This window comes from Stegodyphus dumicola, chromosome 9 (genome assembly GCF_044657685.1).
Source record: "Stegodyphus dumicola isolate Sdum_Otavi_A_Nest chromosome 9, ASM4465768v1".
Taxonomy (NCBI): domain Eukaryota; kingdom Metazoa; phylum Arthropoda; class Arachnida; order Araneae; family Eresidae; genus Stegodyphus; species Stegodyphus dumicola.
The window spans coordinates 135,441,587-135,467,395 of NC_140776.1; the positions used below are offsets into that span (position 1 = coordinate 135,441,587).

At 31.3% G+C, this 25,809-nt stretch overlaps 1 protein-coding gene across 1 annotated transcript in view; it reads right to left on the reverse strand.

Annotated features, from left to right (window-relative positions):
- LOC118183279 (atrial natriuretic peptide receptor 1-like) overlaps window positions 1-25,574 on the reverse strand; it is a 168,293-nt gene extending 142,719 nt beyond the window's left edge. The window contains exons 1-2 of the mRNA XM_035352757.2: window positions 24,716-25,574; window positions 5,709-5,861 (exon numbers count right to left, since the gene is read on the reverse strand). Of these exons, the coding sequence (XP_035208648.1) occupies window positions 5,709-5,861; window positions 24,716-25,385 (823 nt within the window). The 5' untranslated portion in view covers window positions 25,386-25,574. The remainder of the gene's footprint in view (window positions 1-5,708; window positions 5,862-24,715) is intronic.
- Between the last annotated feature and the right edge of the window lie 235 nt (window positions 25,575-25,809).

Genomic DNA, 25,809 nt, shown 5'->3' on the forward strand with positions numbered 1-25,809 from the left:
AATACGCCTCGTATAAACGTTCATTTTATCTGCTTTGTACGTGACGCTGTCATTTCGTCTGTTACTTATTTAAAATTTTCACATTCGTCTATGTCTTAAAATTAGAAATTAAAGTTAATGATCTAAAACTGCAATAGTATACTACAGTGCAAGTGAACAAAATTGAGAGTTCCACTCACGCCTGCGGATTTGCGGAATACTTATAGGGTTCTATAAAATTTTCGTAAATATTATGGAGTTGCGAAAGTATTCTCAGTGATAAAAAGGGGTCGCGAATGAAAAAAGTTTAAGAAGCCCTGCTTTATACTAATTGCAATGTTTGCTCCTTGTTTTTTTTTTTTTTTTTTTTTTTTTTTTTTTCCCGTCACGATGTTTTGTTTTTCTGCGGGCACCTTTTTATTATTAGTAAATTAATAATCTAAACTTATAAAAATATCAGTAAAGCACTTTTAGCGTCTAAAAACTGTAAATTATACATATCAAACTTCTTTCCGCATAGCAGTTTTAAGGAAATTGCAAATTAAAGAGCATTACGGTCTGCAAAACCTCAAAGGATTTTACTAAATGACACTTAAAAAGTAACAAAATGAACATCGAATTATTCTGATTTATGTATTTAATCAGTGTTGAAAAGAAAATTTGAAAATGATGCCAAATACCCAAAATTTTGAAATAAATTTCTCGGACATTTTTTTTTTTTTTTTTTTTTGTAAGTGAGTAAAACTTTGTTTTTTATTGTTTTTAATAATAAGTATAAAGCTTTCTTAAACTAAGGTATAGGAACCGGACATCATACTGCAAGTTAGATTTTCTAATTTTTATAAAATTGAATTGTGTATTTTAAAAGAACAAAATATTAATATTTGCGTCATTTAAGAAACTAGAGGTATCGATATTTTTATATTACCAGCGGTTTCAAAAATAAACGGCGGGTAGGAACGTTTGTGGACATGGTTTATCCATTTTATTATTACTAATCCGGTTTTCTTGCTAAAAACGAGCAATTTACACTGTTATTTAGTATCTAGCAGAAAGTACTCATTCCTTTGTACGTTCAGGAAATGTTTCTTGAGCTTGAAATAGAACTTATATAAGAAGAAATTCAAATAAATGTATATTTGTAACTTATATATAATACATAAAATACAACATATAAAGTACAATGTTCTTGTAAGATAACTTATATAAGAAGATATAATGTAAGATCATATTATATATGAACTTGAAAATAACTTCTTATATATATCTTATATAAACAGAGAAATTAAGAAATATTATTATTTTTATTGAATCAGCATATACTTTCAGGCGTATTTGCAACTATTATGTGAAGCTTAATCTAAACGAATATTAACTACACTAAATATGACATAATATGATTTAACCGAGGCCTACAATTTTAATAAATACAAGCTCCAAAGCTTCTTTTAAAACTAGTCTAAAAAGTAACTTCAAAATTTAAAAAATAATTTTTCCTCACTTCTTTTCATGAGAAAAACAAATAAATTCTTTTTAACCGGTCAAGGTTTTAAAAAAGTAGAAAACTTGGGTAAGTTAGAAAAATTTAGCTGCTTCCTCGAGAAAAGCAGTGTTGTTCAAGATTAATCTTTAAAGTATGGAAAAATGAAGATTTTTGCTGACAACTTTTGTTAATGTTGAAGTTAATTCACTATATATGTTTTCTTTTTTAAAAATGAAAGAAAAACAGAAAAAAAAGAGAACTAAAAATAGTTGAAATATCACGTCAGTGGTAAAACGCTTTCGAGGTACGAATTCCAAGAGATTGACTCAATACTCAAAAAAATCATATAGACTTTGAACACTACTCTTTATTAAAATGTCGCAGTTTACAGTTTTGATTAAAGTTCAAAGTATTTAGCAAACTTATGAATTTTCTTTATATCTAGTCATACGTAAATGGAATAACGACATTGATGATATTTTTATCACAATTACTAGGCTACTGCATTAGCATTACTTCATTATGTTTCATTTAATGAGGAATATTATAATTAATAGATTAATCGAGAGTTTATGAATTCCATTAAATGGAACATCGAGTACAAAAAAATTGTTTAACAATTTTTCTGTTTGAGGTTACTATTTAAATTTTATTCGTGTATCATAGATGTATTAGAATGTTGATTAGATTTAAAAACACGTAAAGAGCAGGTACCTTCGAAATGTCAAAGTATGTAAATAATATATTTCATTATCTTTCGAATTACTTGGTTTTTTTACCTGAAATTTGGTGTACTTATTTTGATATTCTTGATATTAATTAATCTAGAGTTTAAGAACTCCATTAAGTGAAACTCTGTTAAATCTTATGTGATAAGTCATAGGTCGTTTGCTGGCAGAAAGAAGATTACACTTTCATAGAAAATGCTTAATTTTTAGGCAAGGAGGAGAACTCACAAGTTTCTGAATAAGTAATTTAAGATGTCACTTCCGATTAATTCCAATAAAAAAACGAAACCTCTTTCGTAATGAACCAAAAGCTACTTCAAACTAGATAGAAACAAATTTCAATTATTTTGCATCTGATTTTTGCTAGCAAAATCTCTCTGCCATAAAATGATTACGTGAGGATTATTAATGCTGTTTCTGTAAGCAACGGTCACTTTAAGGATGCATCTTTCATAATTTTTGCTCTCAAAATTATTTAAGATCTTCAGTTCCTAATATCATTAATTTACAATTAATGAAGTTAAGAACTAAGATATTGATTCTAAATCTACTAAACTGAGAAATTTCAATAATAAGTACATTTATTGCACTCCAGACCATTATCGATAAAAACATTTCTAGCTAGGTTTCCTGGAGTTAATTCAAGGATTCCGCAAAACTTAAGTGCTTTTTTCATAACATTTATGAACGTAACTTATAAAAGCAATAAATATTATTCCTTCAACGAAATTTAAAAAAAAAAAAAAAAAAAAAGAACAATAACTAACCCTCACTTCCCCTTACTACTTACTAATTTGGATCATAGGTGTAAATGCTAACGTTTGACTTCTGAAGTCTCAAGTTGGTATGGTGCTATTGGGACAACTTTTGGTACTTCACAGCAGCTGCGTAGGGAAATCTCCCAGTATCCTGGTATCGATAATTAATTCCCCGGTTCATTTCTTTATTGACTACTACAGATTGAGAATCCCACCTGATGTAGAAATGCAGGGGAATCCCGTGTACATTAAGCATAAGGATGCTGCGAGTAGCCTGGCAGATTAGTCGTTGTGTGTCATATTTAACATTAATTGATTGAACATTTTTGCTTATTAATAAACTTTATTGGTTCTTATAATATCAAATCATACGATTAAAGACGTAACATCTCGGCGGCAATAAGGTAAAGTATAAGGAAATCCAACTAGGATAACAAAATTTTATTTTTCGACGACTACACACGCATACAAAATGAATCAAAAGTGCAGCTACATTTTATCGCGCGCACCTTCCAAATGAAATATTATCCTATCATACGTTCCGCAGCAGATGTTAAAATGCGCTTGGTGAATCACCATTGGTTATTGCAGAAGATGTTAGCGTTCGCTTGGTGAATCACCATTGGTTTTTAATTACCACGTGACCCCGTGCAGATGGAGATGAGCTGTTATATTTTGTCTTGGAAGGTTTAAAAGCTAGAAATTGTGTTAATAATTTGTTCGTGTTTTATATTCCGCTGTTAACAATATTATCAATGTAAAAAGATAACTGTCAGTGCTTTTTGTGTCAATATCGTTTTGGATACTTTGTTGTAGGACAGACAGGTGACTTAAGGCATTCTAAAGCGTTTGCCGAACTTGACTCTCCTTCTGAAATCGCTCCAAAAGAAGTTGAGGCTTCTATAAGTAATCAACGCAAAGAGACTATTAAAAAGGCTTCATAAATAGTTCTATCAGGTAGTTCATTGCTGTAAAGAATACTCAATTGCGGAAAAAATAATTAAAAATTCCTCTATGGAGATCTTAAAATGTATGTTAGGAAAAAAAAAAAAAAAAAACACCAAATGAAATAGTTAAGTTCCCACTTTCGAAAGACATGGTAGCTCAATGCATCGGAGATTTAGCAGCCAAAATAAAGAATGAACTTACTTTTGACAATGAAATCACACACATTTTCATTGCAAATGCTTGAATCTACTTATGTAGCTGGATTCGCAATATTAATTGTCATCGTTAGGTTATCAGCACGAAAAGACATTATTAGCCCAAAGGGGAAATTTGCCCAGAAGGGCTATTCATTTCTTTTTGTCATTTCACCTCGTTCACTTTAAAAAAGCGGTTCACTTTTCAAATTGTTGCCACCAAATATTAGAGCCCTGCATTACATTTTAAGAAATTAAATAACGAAGAATCTGCATGAATGTATGTATGTTTCTCGCACTGGGAAAAAAGAACTGCACCTAAAGATATCAAATTTTGAAGAACGTAGTCTTCCACTAGAATATACGAATGTGGAAGCCCAAATTTGGATTTTGTTTTATTACCTATTTCATATTTTGTAAAACTTTAACGAATTTCTAATTAACAAACTCAACGATTTCGAAGCAAGCAATGGCAACACTGTACGAAAATAAAGAAATATTTTTATCTCCAGCGCGCGAGATTGTGTACCGGAAATTCTAACAATATACACTTTTATTTTGTGATACTGCTGTTGAATTGAATTTTACGGTTTAAGCGCGAAGAAAATGATATTTAATAAATAAAGGTGTAAAGACATTTTTTTTAAAGCAGGAGAAAGGAAAAATTAGCAACGCCTTCGCCGGAAATCGAACCACGGAGCTCTGGAATACGCGCCAAGCGTGCTGACCACTACACTACGAAGGCATGATAAGAAAGCGGAAAAATACCTTATAGAGGTAACACACAAAACGTCAAACAAATGCCCCATTGGGCGTCATATAAAATCTGAAAGATTTCAGTTTTTTTTTTTTTTTTTTTTTTTTTAGTTTAAAATTATTTATATAATTATAATTATTAATAACTTTCCAGCAGAAATGAAAGAATTGCAGCATGATTGAAATGACTCGATATGAGTTAATTATTGACTGATAATTTAAACACCCGATCAAAAAATAATTCTGAGATTAATTGCGATCTAACTTTGTAGATACAGTTATCAAGTCGCACGTTAAATCTTTAGAGAAATCTATTTTTCGTTGAGCAAAATAATTAACTATTGCAGTTTTATGCATTCTTAATTTTAATTAGGTGCGAAGAACTAGTTTTGCATGACTAAAACAACGACATCTTTTGTCTTCCCCCAATCAGAACTTTCCTCCAAAGACTTTAATGGATAGAGTTACTTTTTAAGAGAAAATAACGGGACTGTTCTATTGCTAATAGCTGTAATCGGAAGTCTTGCTGTGAGTGAAGGACGAAAGGATTGAATGCTTAAATTGGGTTTTTATAAATAACTTATTATTTTCGGAATAATGAATGACATTGCTTTCCAGCTCGAAATAAGAGAAATATGAGAGATTTAAGATCGAGCACAGCATGATGTGCAATGACATTGACAGACATTGATGTTAGTGTACATTGACAGCCAAAATATTTCGTATTCACTTCCTATTAGCTGCTGCTACTTAAATTTGCATTTCGTTTTGAAACAAGATAAAAGAAACCTGAAGAAGGCATTGTACTTATAAATACCAAGATAAAAATAAAAAATAAATCTAGTATTCACATATATTTTACCTGTTCCTCTGGCCCATGATTGGTTTCCTTTAGCTTCGTTCTGGAATAATTCAGTATAAAGAAAGGCATATTCACCGGAGGATGTCATCTTCAGATGTTTTGCAATCAGCATCATTTCTCGTACGTCTTTATCTCCTCCAAGTATGACAATAACTAAAAAAAAGGCATAAATTAAACATTTTGTATAATAATAGTCGATTTTTAATGTTACAATGAAAACTGTATCAGCTGATTCGCACTGATATATTTCTTATTACTACCTGGTAGAACGATTCCATATTAGTACTAGATACAAAGCTTTGTGTCCTTATATGTAAGTCACTTATGACATTGCGATTAGTGTAAGGGGTAAATCAAATACCTTACCATCAATATCCGTGTTTCATGGATCTGAAAAACAGTTTTGCGTATGTGTATCAGTTTCTAAGATATTTTCTTTCTCTTTACTACTCTTACTTCGGGATGTAACTGGAAAACACGCCCGGGTAGCCTCGAAAGGTCCATTGTTTGAGCCCCGACGAGGGCAATGCACATTTTTTTACGTCTTGTGTTCCAAAATTAAAAAGCCTAATGATGATAAAATGCCTCTCTGCAGTGTCGATTGAACAAAAAAAAGGTGGTGAACGATTATTCGTTACCACCAAGATTTCGAGATTGGGTCTCTTTTCCACCAGTCACCCTTTAAGTGGGAAAGGATATAAGGTATTTTCACCTTCTTTAACGCCTGTCTTCGAGGTGTAATTGGATAGCACGTCCAGCTAGCAATCGGATTGTCTGGATTTCGAGTTCCGGCGAGGCACTACACACTTTTCATGTTTAACACACATTTCTTCTATTCCTAAATAGGATGTTCTTGGGGTCTTTGCAAGCAACATAAAGTAAACAGAATCTCAGAGTCGTATCAGATTAAAAGATATGTAAATTGATAAGTGCATACGCAATAAATTAAAGCAGTACGAAGTTATTATAAGATAAGTGAAAAGGTTATAAATTTCCTAGTGAAACAATTAAAAAAAACTTGCTTTCGCCAAGATTCAAACCAGAGATCTTTCTTTCCCTTGCCAGTAAACTGCAATGCGAAGAGAAATGCGAATAATTCTTTTTATTCTTTATCACTTAAAGGGCGATTTCAGAAAAGAACAAGAATTTTGAAACTAAATCTAAATGACGACAAATTATTGCCCCGCTTGTTCGCAAGTACTCTGTCTTAAGTTAAGAATTTTATATCCATAATCAGTTTAAATGTGCATGCATTCTCCATCACTTCTAAACCTTTAATAAAATTCACTCATTTAGGAGACTTTTTCCATTATTTCTTTTGATTGATAAACTATTAGGAATTTTATCACATCCCTTTTTTAACGTGGCTTAAAAATTCAGATTTCCACACACAAAAGTAAAAACTTTAAATTACTAAGCTAGATCTGGCAACTCTGATCCCAAAAGAGAAGAAAAGTGAGAAGCAGAATCTTGGAAAATTTCTTTTTTCAGAGATATTTGACGAGTGAAAACACATTCTGGATCAATTTATTTTTTCTTACTGCTATCAGATAGAAAATAAACTGGAAAGCAACTTGATAACATTATTTATTTATTTAAACTATTTTTATAAATCTGATTACCTTAATGAATGGTATTTTATTGAGCTAAGTTTATGGATTCAGAGAGAAAAAAAAAACAATGGATTAATTTGATTTTGGGTAATGTCTTGGATTTGTGTTTTACGAAACTTACTCCATTAAATGAGATAATTCAAAAACCAGCACTAAAGTAAATGAATTTAAATATATTTCAAAATTCTAGCTAAACTGAATAACTATGTTTATTTGCTAGCCGTCAGGGTATTATTAGTAAAACTATGCCGTCGAAGCCCAGAGCTTCCTCGGCTGATGATTCAGCCACAAAGCCTTTAGAGGCGAGCCCGACAAAACAACATGTGGTTTAATCATGTACAGACATTAGGTTATTTTGAAGCATGACAAATGAGCAATGCTCTCGCCAGAACTCGAACCTCGTCCTCTCTAAATACGCGTCGGGTGTGCTACCCGTTACACCACAAAGGCCTGCGGAAAGGTGGAAGAAAGTACCTTAGAAACATATACAAAAATTAGGTACTTGCGTATTTTCCATAAACAGGTTTCGACAAATAAAAACTGTCGCCAGACAGTGCAATATTTAGCGCAATTAGTGGCGCATTCTTTAAAAATCCTTTGGCGTCGAAATTGTTTTTCGTCACTGAAAGGCAGACTTCATATAACTTCGAGAGTCAACATTTTGTAATATGATATACCAGAAACCGAACTGAAATGAAAACAATTTAAAACTCTGATTCGTATTTTGGAATAAGATTACTGTGCAATGCATTTTTTCATACAGTGTTAAACACCGTCTTTGAAAAACTTAACTGGCCATTGATGCAAAAAACGTATTGACGAAGATTCGCATTAAAATATTTTCATTTGCTAAATTTATCCTCATGGATAAATAAAATGCCTCCTTCCAGAATGAAGAATTGCACTGCGTCTGTCCAAGATTTAAGTAAGCGTTTCGATTGTAGATGAGAGGTGCTGAGCTCGCTTTCGTAACTAACACCCTCTCATAACAAATTTCTTAAATGGAAATAAAACAGAATAGTCAGATGCTGATGTCTATGTATTCAAGCTTTGTGGCCATTTCATTGTCTCTCAAATGATTAATGTGAACACAAGCTATTTCTCCTTATAAAGTCTTTTAAGAAGCATACCTCTCTTGGTGCATAACCGTGCTTGACTTTTCTTATGATTAAAATCAATTAGCAATTCTATTCTTTGGAAATTTTCCCTTGCAGGTAGAATCTAGAGTTAAAATCCTGCAACTCCTACTAGACTAATAGCGAGTTATCGCTACATTTTATAATAAAACAAGTACAACTTGTGCTAGAGACGAAATTTATACTATTTGTGGATAGTTAAATTAGCATAGCAAAAGTTAAATTCCAACATAGAAGCGTAGTCTAGGATTACTGCCTCGGATATTTTACCAGCGCGTATTTTAAAACATCGGCTAGCGAGATGTTAAAGCCGTAATATAATTTTAAACAGAATTCACAAGAATACTATCAACAACAATTCGCTACTCGATTCTTACCTTAAAATGTTTCATTTAGTGTCTCATTTACAAATTTCTATAGCAAGCAAGCATGTTTAAATATTAATACTGCAATTAAATTTAGGCAAACTATGCTGATATCAATCTTAGCAACTAAACAATGTGAGCAATTTAAATTTTAATTTGATAAATTTGAAGAAGCATCAAACAATGTTTATATAATATTATCATCTTTAAAATATGAATTAAAAAATAAGCACCCTCTCTTAATAAAGATAGCAATCTCATTCGCTTGCATCAAACATGCAACCTCCTGATTGCTTCTTTCTTCATTGCATATTACCATAGGAATTGAATAATTATTCCAAATGGGCTTTGTCTTTGAGGGTTTTGCGTCGAATCACTCTGAATGTCCGTTTCACTTTTCAGATTGTTACCATGAAATATTATGGCCCTGTATTATATTTGAAGAAATTAAATAATGAAGGATCTGCATAAATGTATGTATGTTTCTCGCATTGTTATAAAACAACGGTATCTAGATCCATCCAATTTTGAATAACGTAATCCTACTGCGAATATGAGCATCTGGAAGCACAAATTCGAAATTTGGAATTTGTTTTATTATTGATTTCATATTTTGTCAGACATTAAAGAATTTTTCATTAAGAAACTCAACGATTTCAAAGCGAGGAATGGCAACGTTGTACAGAAAAACAATTTTATCTCCAGCGCGTGAGACTGTGCATCGGCAATTCTAAAGTTATGCTCAATTTAAATTACTTTGCCATATTGCTCTTGAACTGAATTTTATGGTTAACTGCGAAGAACGTGGTATTTAATAAATAAAGGTAACACACAAAATGTTTTAAAAAATGCCCCTTTGGACGTAATTTAAAATCTGAAACCTTTCAGACTTTTTTTTAAATTTTTAAATGTTTATGTGTGAATCTTTATTATAAAAGCACTCTAAATTTGTAATATAACACAAAGGAATAAAAATTGCGTTTTTCTCATAAAGGTTTTGAAAGGATGAAGATAATCTGCAGCTCACTCGATATAAACAACGCGGGCATTGACACGAACAATGAACGAAGAGAAAAAAAGATGGTGCCAGAGTTGAAAATTGGTTTTGTTATTATTTGCGTCTGTGCTGCGTGTGTGCTCAATCCCACGCCAAAGTAATCCTGCGAAATAATATTTTTACTTAAGTAATTATGGCTCCAGCTGCCAAGTTTGTCACAAGCTTCAAACAGCTGAGGACTGTCAGTGCGAAATAATAATTAAGCTCAAGGTAAAAAGTAACATTATAGAAACTAAATGTTTATAAGACGCAAAGAAAGGCGTAAATAATTAATCAATGCTGATAAAGATAATTGACATTTATTTATAATATGATTGAAGTTAATCTGTTAAGAGACGCAAAGAATTATCAGAAAGATATAAAATATAATTTAATATTAATGAAATAATATTTAATTATTTAATAAGCATTAGATTTTCTTTTTGATAGCGAATTAGGTATTTAGTCTTCGAAGTGGGAGATGAATTTCGAGCTCTTCATTTAATCTTTTCACTTTTCAGTATTAATCATGGAACCCATTAGCAGAACGCACGACTAATGTGATCACGTTTGTTCGCGATTGCTTTGATAACATTAACCGAATGATAACGTTAAACCACGGGGAAAATAGCCTTAAAACTATCAATGGAATTTAGCTAATTTAATATAAATATCACTACACACCGAAGATGACATCCGTCCTAGTTCTTGCCGTACGGAATTGAACGTCATTTCTGCGGAAATCAGTTACATTGGCATACAAGGCCTGTTGTTCAGTACATATTATTTTCTTTTGTTACAAGATACTTTAAATAGCACAGTATTACATATGAACACTCTTATAACATAAATCAATACTATATAGAAGTGAAATTATATTGTACGTATACACATACTAGTGCAATAGATTTGGCAGTGCATTAAATGAATACTACATTTGGTGTATAAATAAGTCAAATGTGATACATTTAAGTGATGACAATCAATGTGGAAGAAAACTTTTTACACTACAGAAATATATAGACATTATGCAACATTGTTATTGGTATCTCATGTGTTAGATTGGCATATTTACTATATTGGAATGAACACTTATATTACGAACTGTATGAACAATGTATTACATTGGATGAGTACAAATATTTGTATATGTTAAAATTCGATGGAACAAAGATTTTTATAACAAAAGAGTTAAATAACTACATATATGTAAAAAAAGATAAATAAAATATATATATATACATATATATTATATATATATCAAAAAATTAAATACTTATATTACAGGAGCTGAAACAGTAATTTAGCTATCTGGGGAATGACTGTGATCTAGAAGCATATAAATAAGCACTTTTACAATATTTTAATTAGAAAAATGCAAAACTTTATTTATGAAATCTTCACTATGCCATTTATGTAAAAGTTCATTTATGAACTGCTTCTAACGTTTTTGTAAATTATTTGACCAATGCTGTGCCCCTAATCTTAATGTTTGGAGGGCATCTTGCAATGGAAGAGGAATGCCAAGGTAAAATAAAAAATTATTTAAAATATACAGCCTTCGCAAATGTTTTCATGTATTTGTTTTTCAAAAGGGAGAAATTGGAGGGCATCTTCCAATGGAAGAGGAATGCCAAGGTAAAATAAAAAATTATTTAAAATATGCAGCCTTCGCGAATGTTTTCATATATTTGTTTTTCAAAAGGGAGAAAATCTTTTCAAGAAAATTTATTCAACAATATTTTAGTTATTTTGACCAAATCGTTGATCCCAATAAGCGAAGAACTTTCCATATTTTCTAATGCAAATGGGCGGGACTTCGGCAATTCGATAACAATATCCCATTGATCACATTAACCCATTGATCCCATTGATCACATTAATATCCCATTGATCACATTAAGAGACGTCTGCTGTAAGTCTGAAAGGCAAAATTTAAGTTTGAAATGCAGTTCTACAATTTCAAAGTTTCTTGTAGAGTATGGATGCAAACATAAGCTGAACAGAAAATATATTCAGGGCCAAATACGTAAGAATCTTCCAGAATTTTTCGGGCAGCTGTTAAAAAACGAAACCCTTAACGTTACCTATTAATAGAAACTGGAATATGAAGCAACTAAGAATCAAGATAGGATTATAAGGTATTTTCTCTCTCTCTCTTTTCCGCATATCTTAGTTGTGTAACTGGAAGCACACTCGATGCGTGTTCGGAAGGTCGGGAATTCGAATCCTGGTGGGGGCACTGCGAATTTCTTGTTTCCTGACTGCGAAAAACGTTCTAATGTTTCTACAGTGTATATAATTTAAAATTAGATTAATTAATTACAGCAGAAAGATTTTTATAGACGTGAAGAGCTTTAAAAGAATCTAATAATCAAATGAAGGTACTTTTTTAATAACTCTGATGTAAAGAAATAAGAATGGAGTATTTCGACCGAGAGTTTTATGCAAAAAAATGATTAATGAATTTATTTTTGCTAAACATAAGATTCATATTCTTTGATTCAAAGTATATTGTTTGATTAATGTATATTAAGCATAATTAGCAGATAATGTTAAAATTAATTAGTAGTTCTTATCTGAAGTAAGATGATAAAGAACTACGGATTTTATTATTAGGAGTAAGAAACAAAACGAATTTAAAATTCTGTAGCTATATAGCCAATCGAAAGAAAACAAGTGATTAATTATTTAATTTTATATTGTTATATGCTAAATAACGTTTTTTCATGTGTGGAAAATTTTTGACAGGTTTGTCAACAACGAGGAATAAAAGTTTTCTTTCCGTTGCAACTACATTTGAAGGTCTGAGTTCTTGATCAAAAGCTGAATTAAAGAACTTATTTTTAATGTACAGATAATTAGAGAATAAAATGAATCAAACTTTGGTTTAGCAGAATGACAGGTTTTTGAATCAGTAGGAAAACAATCTGAGGCGATACACAGATGTGCGAAAATTAGATTCATTGCGTACGACTATATCGTTAAGGAACAGAAATAAATTAAATATTTCGAATTCAAATTTGAACTGAATAGCAGTATTTACTAAAGTAGCGACATAGTGAACTTTAAATCGATTTCTTTTTATTGCAATTATGTAGAGCAAAGATATCATCAACATTACTCAACTAAACTAGTAAATTTTACGTTTTAAATAATTTGTTTTATTTATTATGTATATAAATGTCATCGAGAATGGCTTCCCATGCCTAATTCTTTAATCTGGAGAAATAAATATCTTAGAAAACAAAGCATGTTTGGTTAAAAGCAATGTCCTATCACATCTTCAGATGGACTCTGTTTTCCGTTACCATCTCTAATAACATTGTAACTGGTCAAAGGTTTAGTAATAATACCTCCTACATTTGCTTTAGCACCTAAAATAGATATGAAATATTTCCTGAAACTTACGAAGAGAGAATTTTCATTCTTTTAAGAATCGTTACCTAAAGTTTTCAGCATTAGCGCATGACAAAGTAGTGTTTAAACAGAAACTTCTTTTAAATTTTTTACAAGCTAAATCCTTTCAAACACTGCCGAAATCAATCTTCGCCTTGCAAGTAGAAAGAAAAAGGAGCTGTAGATTTAGATGTTGAAATACACCTAAAGGGAATTCGTTAATAAAAAGGATGCAATCTGGATGGAGTCCAAGTAGCTCAAGTTAATTTAGGTAGAGATTTCCTTCTTGTTTCACTAAAATTCTAAGACTTTTATGAATGAATGACTGCAAAAAAAAAATATCTCCTTTACTGCAAAGAATATCTTCTTTAAAGTAAAATTCATTAATAAAATTAAATGCCCAAATACCAAAATGTAATTAAGTTTATTAAGCTACTATAAAATATTTAAAGCCCTTTTTAAAATTATGGGGTTTTAGCTAAGTGCTGTAAAAGATAAGGAGAATTTTCAGTTATCAGATGTGCCTTATGTGGAAAGAAATAAAATCTTAGATTTACTAATAATGACAGATTTTTAAAACTATCGGAGGATATTTAAGAGAAAATGAATATAAGTATTCATTTTTTGGAAGTCAAACAACAAAAATCAGGTTATATTTGCAAATTTTCACAGGCCTAGTTTCGATGCTTTTGCCGAACCATCATCCTCAGGATGATGTTTCTGGATGGTATTATCAGATTAGTCCATCATCCTCAGGATGTCGGTAACGAACTATCATAAGGATGATGGTTTGGTAAAACCATCGAAACTAGTCCTGTGAAAATTTGCAAATATAACGCTGACTTTTTGTTGTTTGGCTTCTAAATTAGTACTTGTTCGGCGTTTACTTTATCTTAATTATAAGTATCCTTATTCATGTAATTTCTAACCTATTCATTCGGTTGTTCTTTAAAATTTCGTTATCGGTGTACCATTCGTATACGTGAGCCCCACGTTTTTATTTCTAGTCATATGGATTATAGAAAATTATGATTGTTAAAGAATTATTTTTATATTTTAGCACATTTAGCTCAATCCAAATAATTTAAAAAGTGATTTTCTGAACATTATTTTAGATATTTTAGCCTACAGAATCTGGATTAAATATTTAATAAGAAAGAAATCTGAAAGGGGATATACCGATCGCTCGAAAGTTCCCTCTAGCAAATGAAAGCATCCCTTCCACTAAGGTATATGAAATGAATCATATGGAAGTATCCCTCCCACTAAGGTAAATAGCCCCGTATGCTTTCCATTAACACAATGACTATTCCTAAATTTCATTTTAAGGGGTCTCACGACCTTTAAATCTTCAAAAATATCGATTTTTTGAAAAACATATATGTTTTAGTTTGAACATTTCTGCGCACTTTAAAAAAAACCGTGTTAAAATATTCCGTGTAGTTTAGGAGATATCATTAAAAACGTAAAGGTCACTGACACGAGAAACCTTCATCACGTATGTAAATAAACATTTAAAGGGACACGTCATTTGCTCACAGCTGTCATAGCCGTTATATAACTGAGTGTTGCTACATTCTAGCCTACAAGTCTTATTTTTATTTCGTCAGCAATCAGTAGCAATGATTCTACTCAACTTAATACTTATTCTGAATGTTTACATCGTGTTTCCGTAAGCTATTACTACGTTGTTTGATTCTGCAAAGTTGTATTGACGTTTGCAGCATTTATTTGGTGTATATTGAATTTTTGATGCGTTAGTCTTTTTGCTGCAATAATAAGTATATTTATATATTATATTTGTGATGGCAAATAATAAAAGAACTTCTGGGAAGCGAGCTAAAAAACGTCGCTTCCACGGCAACCGCTACACGAATATCAGATCTGAACTTTCTGATAAAAGCTTGGTTTCATCAGGTGATGACCATAATACTCAAATTGAACATGTAAAAAGTGCATCCGAGAAAAAGCTTAACAATGCATTATTTAATGAAAGTGATACTGACATTATGAATCGTTTTCATGGCTATATAATTATGGATAAAGACATATTGTTTACATTTTTGAAAGAGAATGTACTGTGCAAATTGTGCTGTAATTCTGTCAATATTTCTGAGAGAAAACCCTTTGGATTATTTTCAACAATTTCTGTGAAATGTGAAAAGTGTAGTTTTAAAACAGAATTCAATAATTCAAAGTTGATTGGTGAACACAAAAATGTTCCTGAATTAAACAGACGAATTGTTTATGCTATGCGATGCATTGGTCAAGGTGTGGAACCTCTGGAAACATTTTGTGGTGTAATGGATCTAGGTAAACCTGTGACACAGAATGCTTATGACAAAATCTGCAAACATATAAATACAGCTTCAAAAACTGTCGCCATTCAAAGTATGAAAATTGCTGCAGAAGAAGAGGTATGCAAAACTGCATCAAATTCTGTCACCGTAAGTGGTGATGGAACATGGAAAACGAGAGGACATACTTCACATATTGGAGTATGTTCTGTAATAGGTGCTGAAACAGGGAAGGTTTTAGATGTTGAAGTTCTCTCGTCCACTTGTAAAGGATGTGATCTATGGAAAGCAAAAAAATCTGGAAAAGCTTTCGAAGAGTGGCAAATGAAACATTTGCCAAATTGTCAGAAAAATCATATCGGTTCTTCAGGAAAAATGGAAGTCGATGGTATGATAAAAATTTTTCACAGATCAGAAGCTGAAAGAGGTCTCAAATATATTAATTATATTGGTGATGGTGATTCTAGAACATTCTCTGCTATACGTGACAGCAAACCATATGATGATAAAGCTGTTTCAAAACTTGAATGTGTTGGTCACGTACAAAAAAGAATGGGAACTCGACTGAGAAAGCTAAAACAAGACTATAGATGTAAAAAGTTGGAGGACGGTAAACCTTTATCAGGCAAAGGACGACTGACAGACACCATGATAAATAGGCTGACTCAGTATTATGGAAATGCAATTCGCTCAAATGCTTTGTCAGTTGATGAAATGCGTAAGGGTATTTGGGCAGTTTATTTTCATACGAGATAAACTGATGCTGAACCGTTACATACAATTTGTCCTGCTGGTGCAGACTCATGGTGTAAATATCAACAAGCAGTTTCAAATGGCTCAGTGGGTAAATTTCATCATAAAGTGACTTTGCCATCTTCAGTCATGGATGTTATAAAACCTGTTTTTAAAGCTTTTTCAAGTCCAGATCTTTTGAAACGATGCCTTGATAGCTTCACTCAGAATCCGAATGAATCCTTTAATTCCCTCATATGGCAGATGTGTCCGAAAACTTCTGGATCTGGGAAACGAATTGCAGAAATTGCTGTATATGAAGCAGCAATTTTATTTAACATGGGCAAAAAGGGTAGGCTATCTGTCATGAGGCAAATGGGTATCCATCCAGGTATAAATGCAATAAAATCTCAACTTCGCAGTGATATGAAACGTGTAAATACTGCTAAGAAGAGAGCAATGCAAAACACTATAGAAGCACGAAAAGCAAGGAAAAGATCCAAAACAAGTTTAGAACATCAGAAAATTGATCAAGAAGGAATAATGTATGAACCTGGAGGTTTTTAATTTGTGTATATAAATATTATAAATAGTAACAGTATTTTGTGATAAGTTATGTGTGTTGACAAAAATTTAAACATCTTGTTCAAGAAACTGATTATTAATATATTTTTATTCTCAGAAATATTTATAGGTTTATAACACAGTTTGCACATTGCATTCTCTTTCATGTATATGAAAATATATCTTTATCTGCAATAATGTATCCTTGATAACGGTTGACTGTGTCATCACTTTCATTAAACAATGCATTGTTAATTGTTTTTCAGATGCAGTTTCCTTATTATAAATATACATTCTGTCATTAACTTTATTCAAAACACAAACAAAAAGCATAAAATACAAATTAGATACCAAATAGTACGAGTTAAGACTCATTAAGTCACAATGTTACTCATTTTTATAGCGATGCAAACTTTACAGGTCTTTATCTCAAAACGTATTTTTTTAATGCGTCGCGCATGATATTTCAAAAACTTTTTAATGTATCTTTCTGAAATTTGTACCATAATATTATCATGTTACACTAAATTAATTAAACTAAAATTTTGGTATTTTAATGAAATGTTTCAATTTTATAAGGTATGTAAAAATCAAAATATAGCAAAAAAATTATATTTAATATATATATCATAAAAAAATTAAAAATGCATGAATTGTGTAATATTTTTAGTTCAGTTATATTCTCAAACATTCTTCTGCATAAAAAAAGAAAAATTAAACATTTTGGTACAAAACATTTCTTGTACATGTGCGCGCAGTGTGCGTACAGATTAATTAGATGTGAAAAATGTCTTATAATTTAACATTTGTTTTTACAATTTTTATTATAATTTTTAAATTCCAAGTACATTTAATTAAAGAATAGACATTCAATTAATAATGAACAAAATATTGAGTATTTTTGATAAGAATTAAAAAAGTTGCACAAGATTGAAAAAAGGTAAAAAAATTCATCTTTCGACTCATTCAAGGGTCGTGTGACCCCTTAATTTTTCATAATGTTTTATGTCTTCTTAAAGAAATATTTGCAAATATTTCTTTAAGTAGTAAGTGATCTTCCGTAGTAAGTGATCTCAGTGACAGTTAATATGCAATTAAAAAATAAATAAGTGTATAAATAGATGAAAATAAAGGTTCATATTTTAATGATGGCCCAAAAGAGATCTTTTAAAGGTTAATATAATTTATAAGTGGAGTTTATCAATAGACATGGCCCAGGTCGAATAGCAAAGCATTTTATAATATATTAGATGATTTTTATAAGATATTAGATGAATTTTAGACTATCATGGAAATGTATATTCTGTATTTTTAAGAGGTAAAAATATGTAATTTAATTTGGGAGTCATTAGGGTTTTTTGAAGCGAAAGACGTGAAAGAGGTGCAATTTTCTCGTCGGAATTCAAACTCTGGACCTCTCAAATAAATGTCAAGCATACTTTCAATCACACCACAAAGGTACTCGGAAAGAAGGGAGAAAATACCTTCTGAATTATGTTAAAATATTTAATGTTTTTTTAGATATACACTGAAGTGACAGAAGTCATGGGATAGCAATATGCAAATATACGGATGGCAGTAGTATCGCGTACAAAATGTGTAAATGCGAAGTGCTTTGGCAGGGCTTTCATTTGTGTTCAAGTTATTCATGTGAAGAGGCTTTGACGTGATTATGGCCGCATGACGAGAATTAACAGACTTTGAACGCGGAATGGTAGTTGGAGCTAGACGCATTAGTCATTCCATTTTTGATATCGTTAGGGAATTCAACATTCCGAGATCCATAACGTCAAGAGTGTGCCGAGAGTATCTAATTTCAGGCCTAACATCCCACCATGGACAGCGAAGTGGCCGACCACCTGAACTTAACGACCGAGACCAGCGACGTCTGCGTAGAGTTGTCAATGTTCACAGACAAGCAACACTGCATCAAATAACCGCAGAAATCAATGTGGGACGTACGAGGGATGTGTCCGATAGGACAGTGCAGCGAAATTTGTCTTCCTTGGGCTATGCCAGCAGAAGACCGACTCGAGTGCCTTTACTGACAGCACGACATCGCCTGCAGCAACTCTCGTGGGCTCGTGAGCATATCGTTTGGTCTCTAAACGAATGGAAAACGGTGGCTTGGTCAGATGAGTCACGATTTCAGTTGGTAAGAGCTGATGGTAGGGTTCGAGTTTGGCGCAGAAGCCATGGACCCAAGTTGTCAACAAGGCACTATTCAAGCTGGTGGTGGTTCCATAATGGTCTGGGTTGTTTTTACATGGCATGGACTGGGTCCTCTGGTGCAACTGAACCGATCATTGACTGGAAATGGATACCTTCAGCTACTTGGAGATCACTTACAGCCATTCATGGACTTCACGTACTCAAACAACGATGGGATATTTATGGATGACAATGCGCCATGTCACCGGGCCACAATTGTTCGCGATTGGTTAGAAGAACATTCTGGATAATTCCAGCGAATGATCTGGCCACCTAGATCGCCCGACATGAATCCCATCGAACATTTATGGGACATCATCGAGAGGTCAGTTCGTGCCCAAAACCCTGCACCGTCAACACTTTCACAATTATGGACGTCTATAGAGGCAGCATGGCTCAATATTCCTGCAGGGGACTTCCAACGACTTGTTGAGTCCATGTCACGTCGAGTTGCTGCACTTCGCCGGGCAAAAGGAGGACCGACAAAATATTAGGAGGTATCCCATGACTTTTGCCACTTCAGTGTATCATGAATTAAATGCATTTACATTTAAATCAATCAGATTAAACAGTAAAAATGTACTATTTTTAAAGAATTGCATCTATTGTTAATTAATAATAGATAAATTAAAATATGAAAGAATAATATCTTGCTTTTTTCAGAATGGCAGCAGACTCTGATGAAAAGTGAAACAACGCGTTACAGTGTAACAACACAAAATTGTGTTTCGAGATTGATAGCCGATTCAGGCTAGAAAACATTGCCTCTGATTATAAGAAAGTTATTCTTACTAATTTTCAATTTATTGAAATTTCTTTCGATTTAAAAATTCGAATCTGATAACCAATTAAAATCATGAAGCTGATAATAATGAATGATTAATTTTTTTAATTTAAAAATCATAATTGTGAGCAATCTCAATTTAAAAAATTGGAAGAGTTTTGAAAAATGCCAAAAATTTAGTAAATTGCATTAGAACCTTGAACAAATTTCGTTAGAAACTTCAGGAAAATTTTTGCTTAGAGCACTGGTGCCAAAACCAAATTTTTTGTTGACTGAATGCGCGATCTGAAAAACGGGGCCAGAATTTTTTTTTTTTTTTTTTCTTACAAAGCGAAACATTTTAGGTGTTTTATAGAATCTTTATTAACAAAATAAAAGTATATTTTAAATCAACTTTAAATTAATCTCACTAAATATTTATCAAAGCGTACGTAAACAACAATAATAATTGGGATAATAATTTTGGGATGATAAAATTCCAAAAGAAAAATTTAAAGTTACATTTATTATCTATTTGAAATCTAAAGTTTGGTACTTGTAAGACATTTCTGTTAATTACACTTTATAATTCAAATATCTTGGCAGCTAAATATTAAATTCTTAGATTGACATTTCTTTTGAGTAATTACAACATTTTTAATTAGTCATTAAATAACTTACTTTAATTTTGAATTAAAAATAAACAGCTTATAAAAGAATTTTCACAGAAAATTTACCAAGTAGGGCAAAACTTGAGGACCGTTACAAACAACATAGTCTCTTTCTGCTATTTATTATACTTTCCTTCGAAACATAAATGAAAATATTTTTGTACGTAAATAATTATAAGCTTCTTTATTTTTTTAAGCTTGGGACATGATAGCGCTTCTATTCTGATAATTTTTTATCCTTGGAGAGAAATTATTAGAGATTATCTTCATGACGAATTATAGATGTTTATCTGTCACTCAAGTTCTTTTCTCTTTAATTTATAAACAAATTTCGCATATAAATGTACTTCTGAATAAAGCGATTATTCTTAGTGCGAAAATTCGAAATTGAATGAATTTGTTTTTGAATAATTGTGTGAAAGAAAGTTAAAGAAATCTGTAACTTAAAATCACTGGATAAAATGTATATCACCCTGTAAATTAATCATCACCCTGTAAATCAATTTAATTAATTAATAAATTAATTAAATTAATTATAATTATATAAATTTTATAGATTTTCTGGTACGCTATTCATGCTCGTTTTTAATAGAAATGAAAAGAATATAAGCTCAGACTTTGAATAACTAAATCTTGAAATCTTTGCGACAGATTATTTACAACAAATATATAATTAAAATGTCTTCACGGACCGCATAAAATAGCTTGAGAGGCACATGCGGTCCATTCACCACCTGTTTGTAGGTTTATTTCTCGTATCGAACTTTTGCAATGATTACTTTGACCGTTAAAAGGGGGATAAAAATTCAAAGTTAAATTAAAAAAACACTATATCAAATTTTCAAAACATTTCTTTGCAATATTCTTATGTCATTAAGATCAAATCTTTGAAAATTTTCAAGAAAGTTGATGAGATAAAAAAGAGGGTCAAAAATCAGTTTCAGTATTTGCAAACAAACGAAATAACTGCAAAGAAACAGAATTACCAGTGTAAAATAAAACCGTGTAACTAATTAAATTTTGATTAGGCCTCTTGGTATAACACATGTACAGAATAAATAAAAATAGTAAGTAAATAAAACCAAGAAAGTAAAATAAAGCATAAAAATAAAGTATCAAAAATTAAAGACAAATAATTATAATCTCAGTATTAACTATTCTCTATTAATTAGGTTTTAAAAGCATGCGTTTTATAACGTTAACTAAGAAAGATTTTTGTATAGATCAAAAACTCTTTTTGGAAAGTTACTTTCTGCACTGCGATTAAGGGAAGAAATTCACAAAATTTCTAATTAAATTCTTTAAAAAGAAACAATTTTCCGCACTATAAGAGGAAAAAAACTAGAATTTTATATGAATTTCATATTTTCAACACGTCAGCATTGTTTTTCAGAATATCTACGTGTATTTAAAAGACTGTTAAAGCGAATATTCAAAAGTTGTTTTCTCAAATTAGTATCATTGCATTTGTTTTACTGCACTCTCAGTGTTTATTTAAAAACAATTAACTTCCTGTACTTAAAAATAGGAAAATTTAAAAATCGCTCTTTTTAATTTTTTATTTTTTGGGAGGAAGAGGAGGATAAAGAATGTGTACTAAAAATCTTATTATGTATTTATATACCAAACTAATCAAACATTGGTCTAAAATTACAAAACTTTAAATGATATAAATCTTGTAAAATGTTGCTCTTTATTAAATTAAGAACAAAAATTAATAATATGCAAATTAGTACAAAGTCCAAAATTGTAATTATAAAATAATAGTTAGTTTTAAGATAAAGATCTGAATATATATTTAATAATATAAAAAATGTAATATATTGGAAAATGGAAACGTACATTTCATTGAATTTCTTGTTTCCTTAAGGCGAAGAAAAAACTTAAAGTGGAGGGGCAATTTGAAGGAGAAAAAGAAAAGAAGTAAAAACTCTTCTCTGCTCACTTAAATTAAATTCTCAAATAAAATAAATAACTGAATTTACCATAAAAAATCTCCTAATTGTCTTGAATGCCTGAAACAAGCATTTCCGTATGAATTATTTCTTATTCTTTCAGCTGAAAAACACTTAATGACATTTCAGCATTTGCCGTAAGCCATATTTTCGTCATCTTGTTAAAAAGATGGTTAACTGCCACATACGATTATAATTAATAAGCCCATTATGATATCAACAATTATTGCCTTTGCAATTTGTTAGTGAATCATAAAACTGGCTTGATCTTCAGATCGTTCGTAATTTTACTTCTTTCTTTCCCCCCCCCCATTTTTTGCTGTTGTTGGCATAATCTCATTAATCGTCACAAGTTTATGTATGCAATAAATAAACACTCCCAGTCTGAGATTAATGGTGCTTTTGATGGCTCACGAAGTTACTAGAAATCCTGGTTATATGGTGTCACTAATATAGTTATAGTATATTTATTTGTGACATATTTATACATTAAGTAAATGTATCTCAGTATACCACTATTCGACTAGACGTATCGTGAATAAATCCAGAATATTAATTAAGAATGTTTTAACTTTCATAAATAAAATATATATAATATCATAGGTTAGTGCCAATTTTTATAGAAAACTGCTAGTTAAAGTTTTTTTTTTCCTTTTTTTTTTTTTTTTTTTTTTTGAAAGAAAGTTAAATTTTTCTACTAGAATTAAAGCATTATCTGAAATTTTATACGAGTCATCTCTATTACCTTTATATTTGTGTATTAATTGATAAAATGGACAATATTTGTTAATCATTAACTTCAAACTGTTTATTTGAGTGCGGTAAAACACATGACAGTATCTGCGTACGGAAAAGGATGTCTTCATATAAGACTTGCTAAAAAAAAAAGCTCCTGGCTCGTTTCACGTTACACAAGGTGAAAACCACGAAACATATCCATGCAACCAACCCGTTCGCTTGAGTTTGAATTCGGGTCGAAATACCAATATTCAACGGCCTTAAAAAAGTGAAATTTGTCATTGATTAAATCTCCAGTTCAAGTGTAGTTCTTAGGCTTGCTCAGTTTATATAGTGAAGATTTTAATATACTGTACAAGATATATTTGAAGCTAATAGTAGTATCTGAAGCTATGTAGTTGATAAATAATGATTCTTTTCCCTAATTTATGGAAATGTTCTCAAAACTTCCTGTTTACAGTTAGTTGTCCGATTTTTTGAAAACCTGAAATAATAATTAAATCAGGTGCATATTACTTGCAATTTACTGATTGACTGATTACTATCATTAAAATATTATCATATGAGCATTAAATGATTCTAAATTTAGGCATAAATCTAAAATAAAATTGATTTCATTAATTCTAAAATTTATAATTAATAAAATTATTATCAAATTAGCAGTTCAGTTGTTCCAACTGTATGAAAAATTACGTACATAATTTTTCAAGTTATTTTTTTAGGAAGATGCAGAAAATTTTTTAATTTGCTTTTTTTATTTTTTTATAGAAATATTTTAAAAACTCTCTGTTTACAGTTAGATGCTCGATTTTTTGAAAAACCTGAAAATATAATTAAATAATATGCATATTATTTGTAATTTACTGATTACTATAATTATAATATTACTTTCTGAGTATTAAGGGATTCTAAATTCTGATTTAAATTTAACATAAAATTAATTTTATTAATTATGAAATTTATATTAATATTAGAGGTAACGTTTTTCCATTCGTATGAAAAGTCTACGTACATAATTTTTTGCGTATTTACACGTTGAATATGTTTCATATCAGATATAAGTTTCAAAATGATTATCATCCAAATCATTTTACTAGTATACAATTTTAATGTAGTGAATATTTTCATATACTATTCAACATCCAGAAATTAATAATATATTAAAGTTATTAATGTTGTTTATTTTGGTTACTGAATAAAAATTCTTAAAAATACACTTTAATAAAACAAGACCAATATAAAAAATGCAATGCAATTATTAAAGCCTGTTTTCTTTTTAATTAATTGGCTACATATTTTCTAATCATGAGCCGTTTTTTTTATGAAATACTAATTTCTAAATGTCTAATTTTTTGACAAAGATATACATATATGTATTTAAAATGGGATTTTATGCTCAGTGTTCCAATAATGAGTTAAATAAATGCTCATTTTAAAATAAATCCTCTTGCAAACTAAAGAAAACTTTTCCTATTTTGCACATTTAAAATTTTTTTATGTGAAGCAGAGTAATAAAACTGCGTTTACCTCTTGAACATTCCTTCATGATTTTCATTGTTTTAAAAATATCTGAGAGAATTGTTTTATTGACTGAACGAATGTAAGTCTCCTGGCAGGTGACCTCAAAATGTCTGTGACTCGCTAAGTCAGACAACAGTTCTGCCATAGCGCTGTAATAAACATCATTCTGACGGTAAATCATTCCAAAATGTTTCCATTCGAAATGCTCGAGGAAGGCTAAGATGGCATGAGCTTTGTCTTTCAAATCATAGGACATTCGTATCAGAGTTCTGAACTCTTCTCGCTTCCTCAGAGCATCACCAAGACCAGTCAGTATTGGTATGTTATAGTACGCAGCAAACCTCCCAACCACCTGTAGGTCATCACTACAAGCAGGACCCAAGAAAGCATTTATTTTGCGGTACAGGGCCAAATCTGTTGCTTTTCCCAAAGCCATTTCTTCTGAACATTCTTTTGGATAGTAACCTTGTAAGAGATTTAGACTGATATTGTATTGCGTTCGGCATTTCTCAGCAGCTATGTCAATGGCTGGACCTATCCTTTGGATGTCGAACCTATTCCGCATGGACTTGTCCACCATCAGAACGCCCACTTTGTATGAGAGGTCTGTTTCCAGTGGTTCATCAACTCCGTGGACGAGGACTATCCAGCAACAGAAGAACCACAACGGAATCATCTTTCACTAGCGTCTTCTGTCACACCGCATTTGCATATGCGATCCCGAGAGGTTGGTGTCCTCTGGCTCCGAAAGAATGTCACTGACTGCTATTTTTGTCCCCATCCAGCGTATGCGCGACATTACTTCGACTGAAGTGAAATCGGGGCGATTCTACCTCGGTGCGTCTGCTACGAGAAACGGGAGAAGTTAAAATAACAGCGCTTGGCGTCAACGCGCTTCGCTTGTTGCAAAATACCGCTAGGTGTCTCCCTTTTTCAGTTTCTCCACCACAGTAAGAATCCCATCTGACGGATGTGAGCCAAAGAAATCAGCGATTACTGGGCAGCTGATACTAATGTCAAGGTTTTCCGAAGTGAAGTTCGGTATCAATTTACACTTCGGCGGAAACTGACAGAGAGTCAAAACAGTCGTTTAATGATTT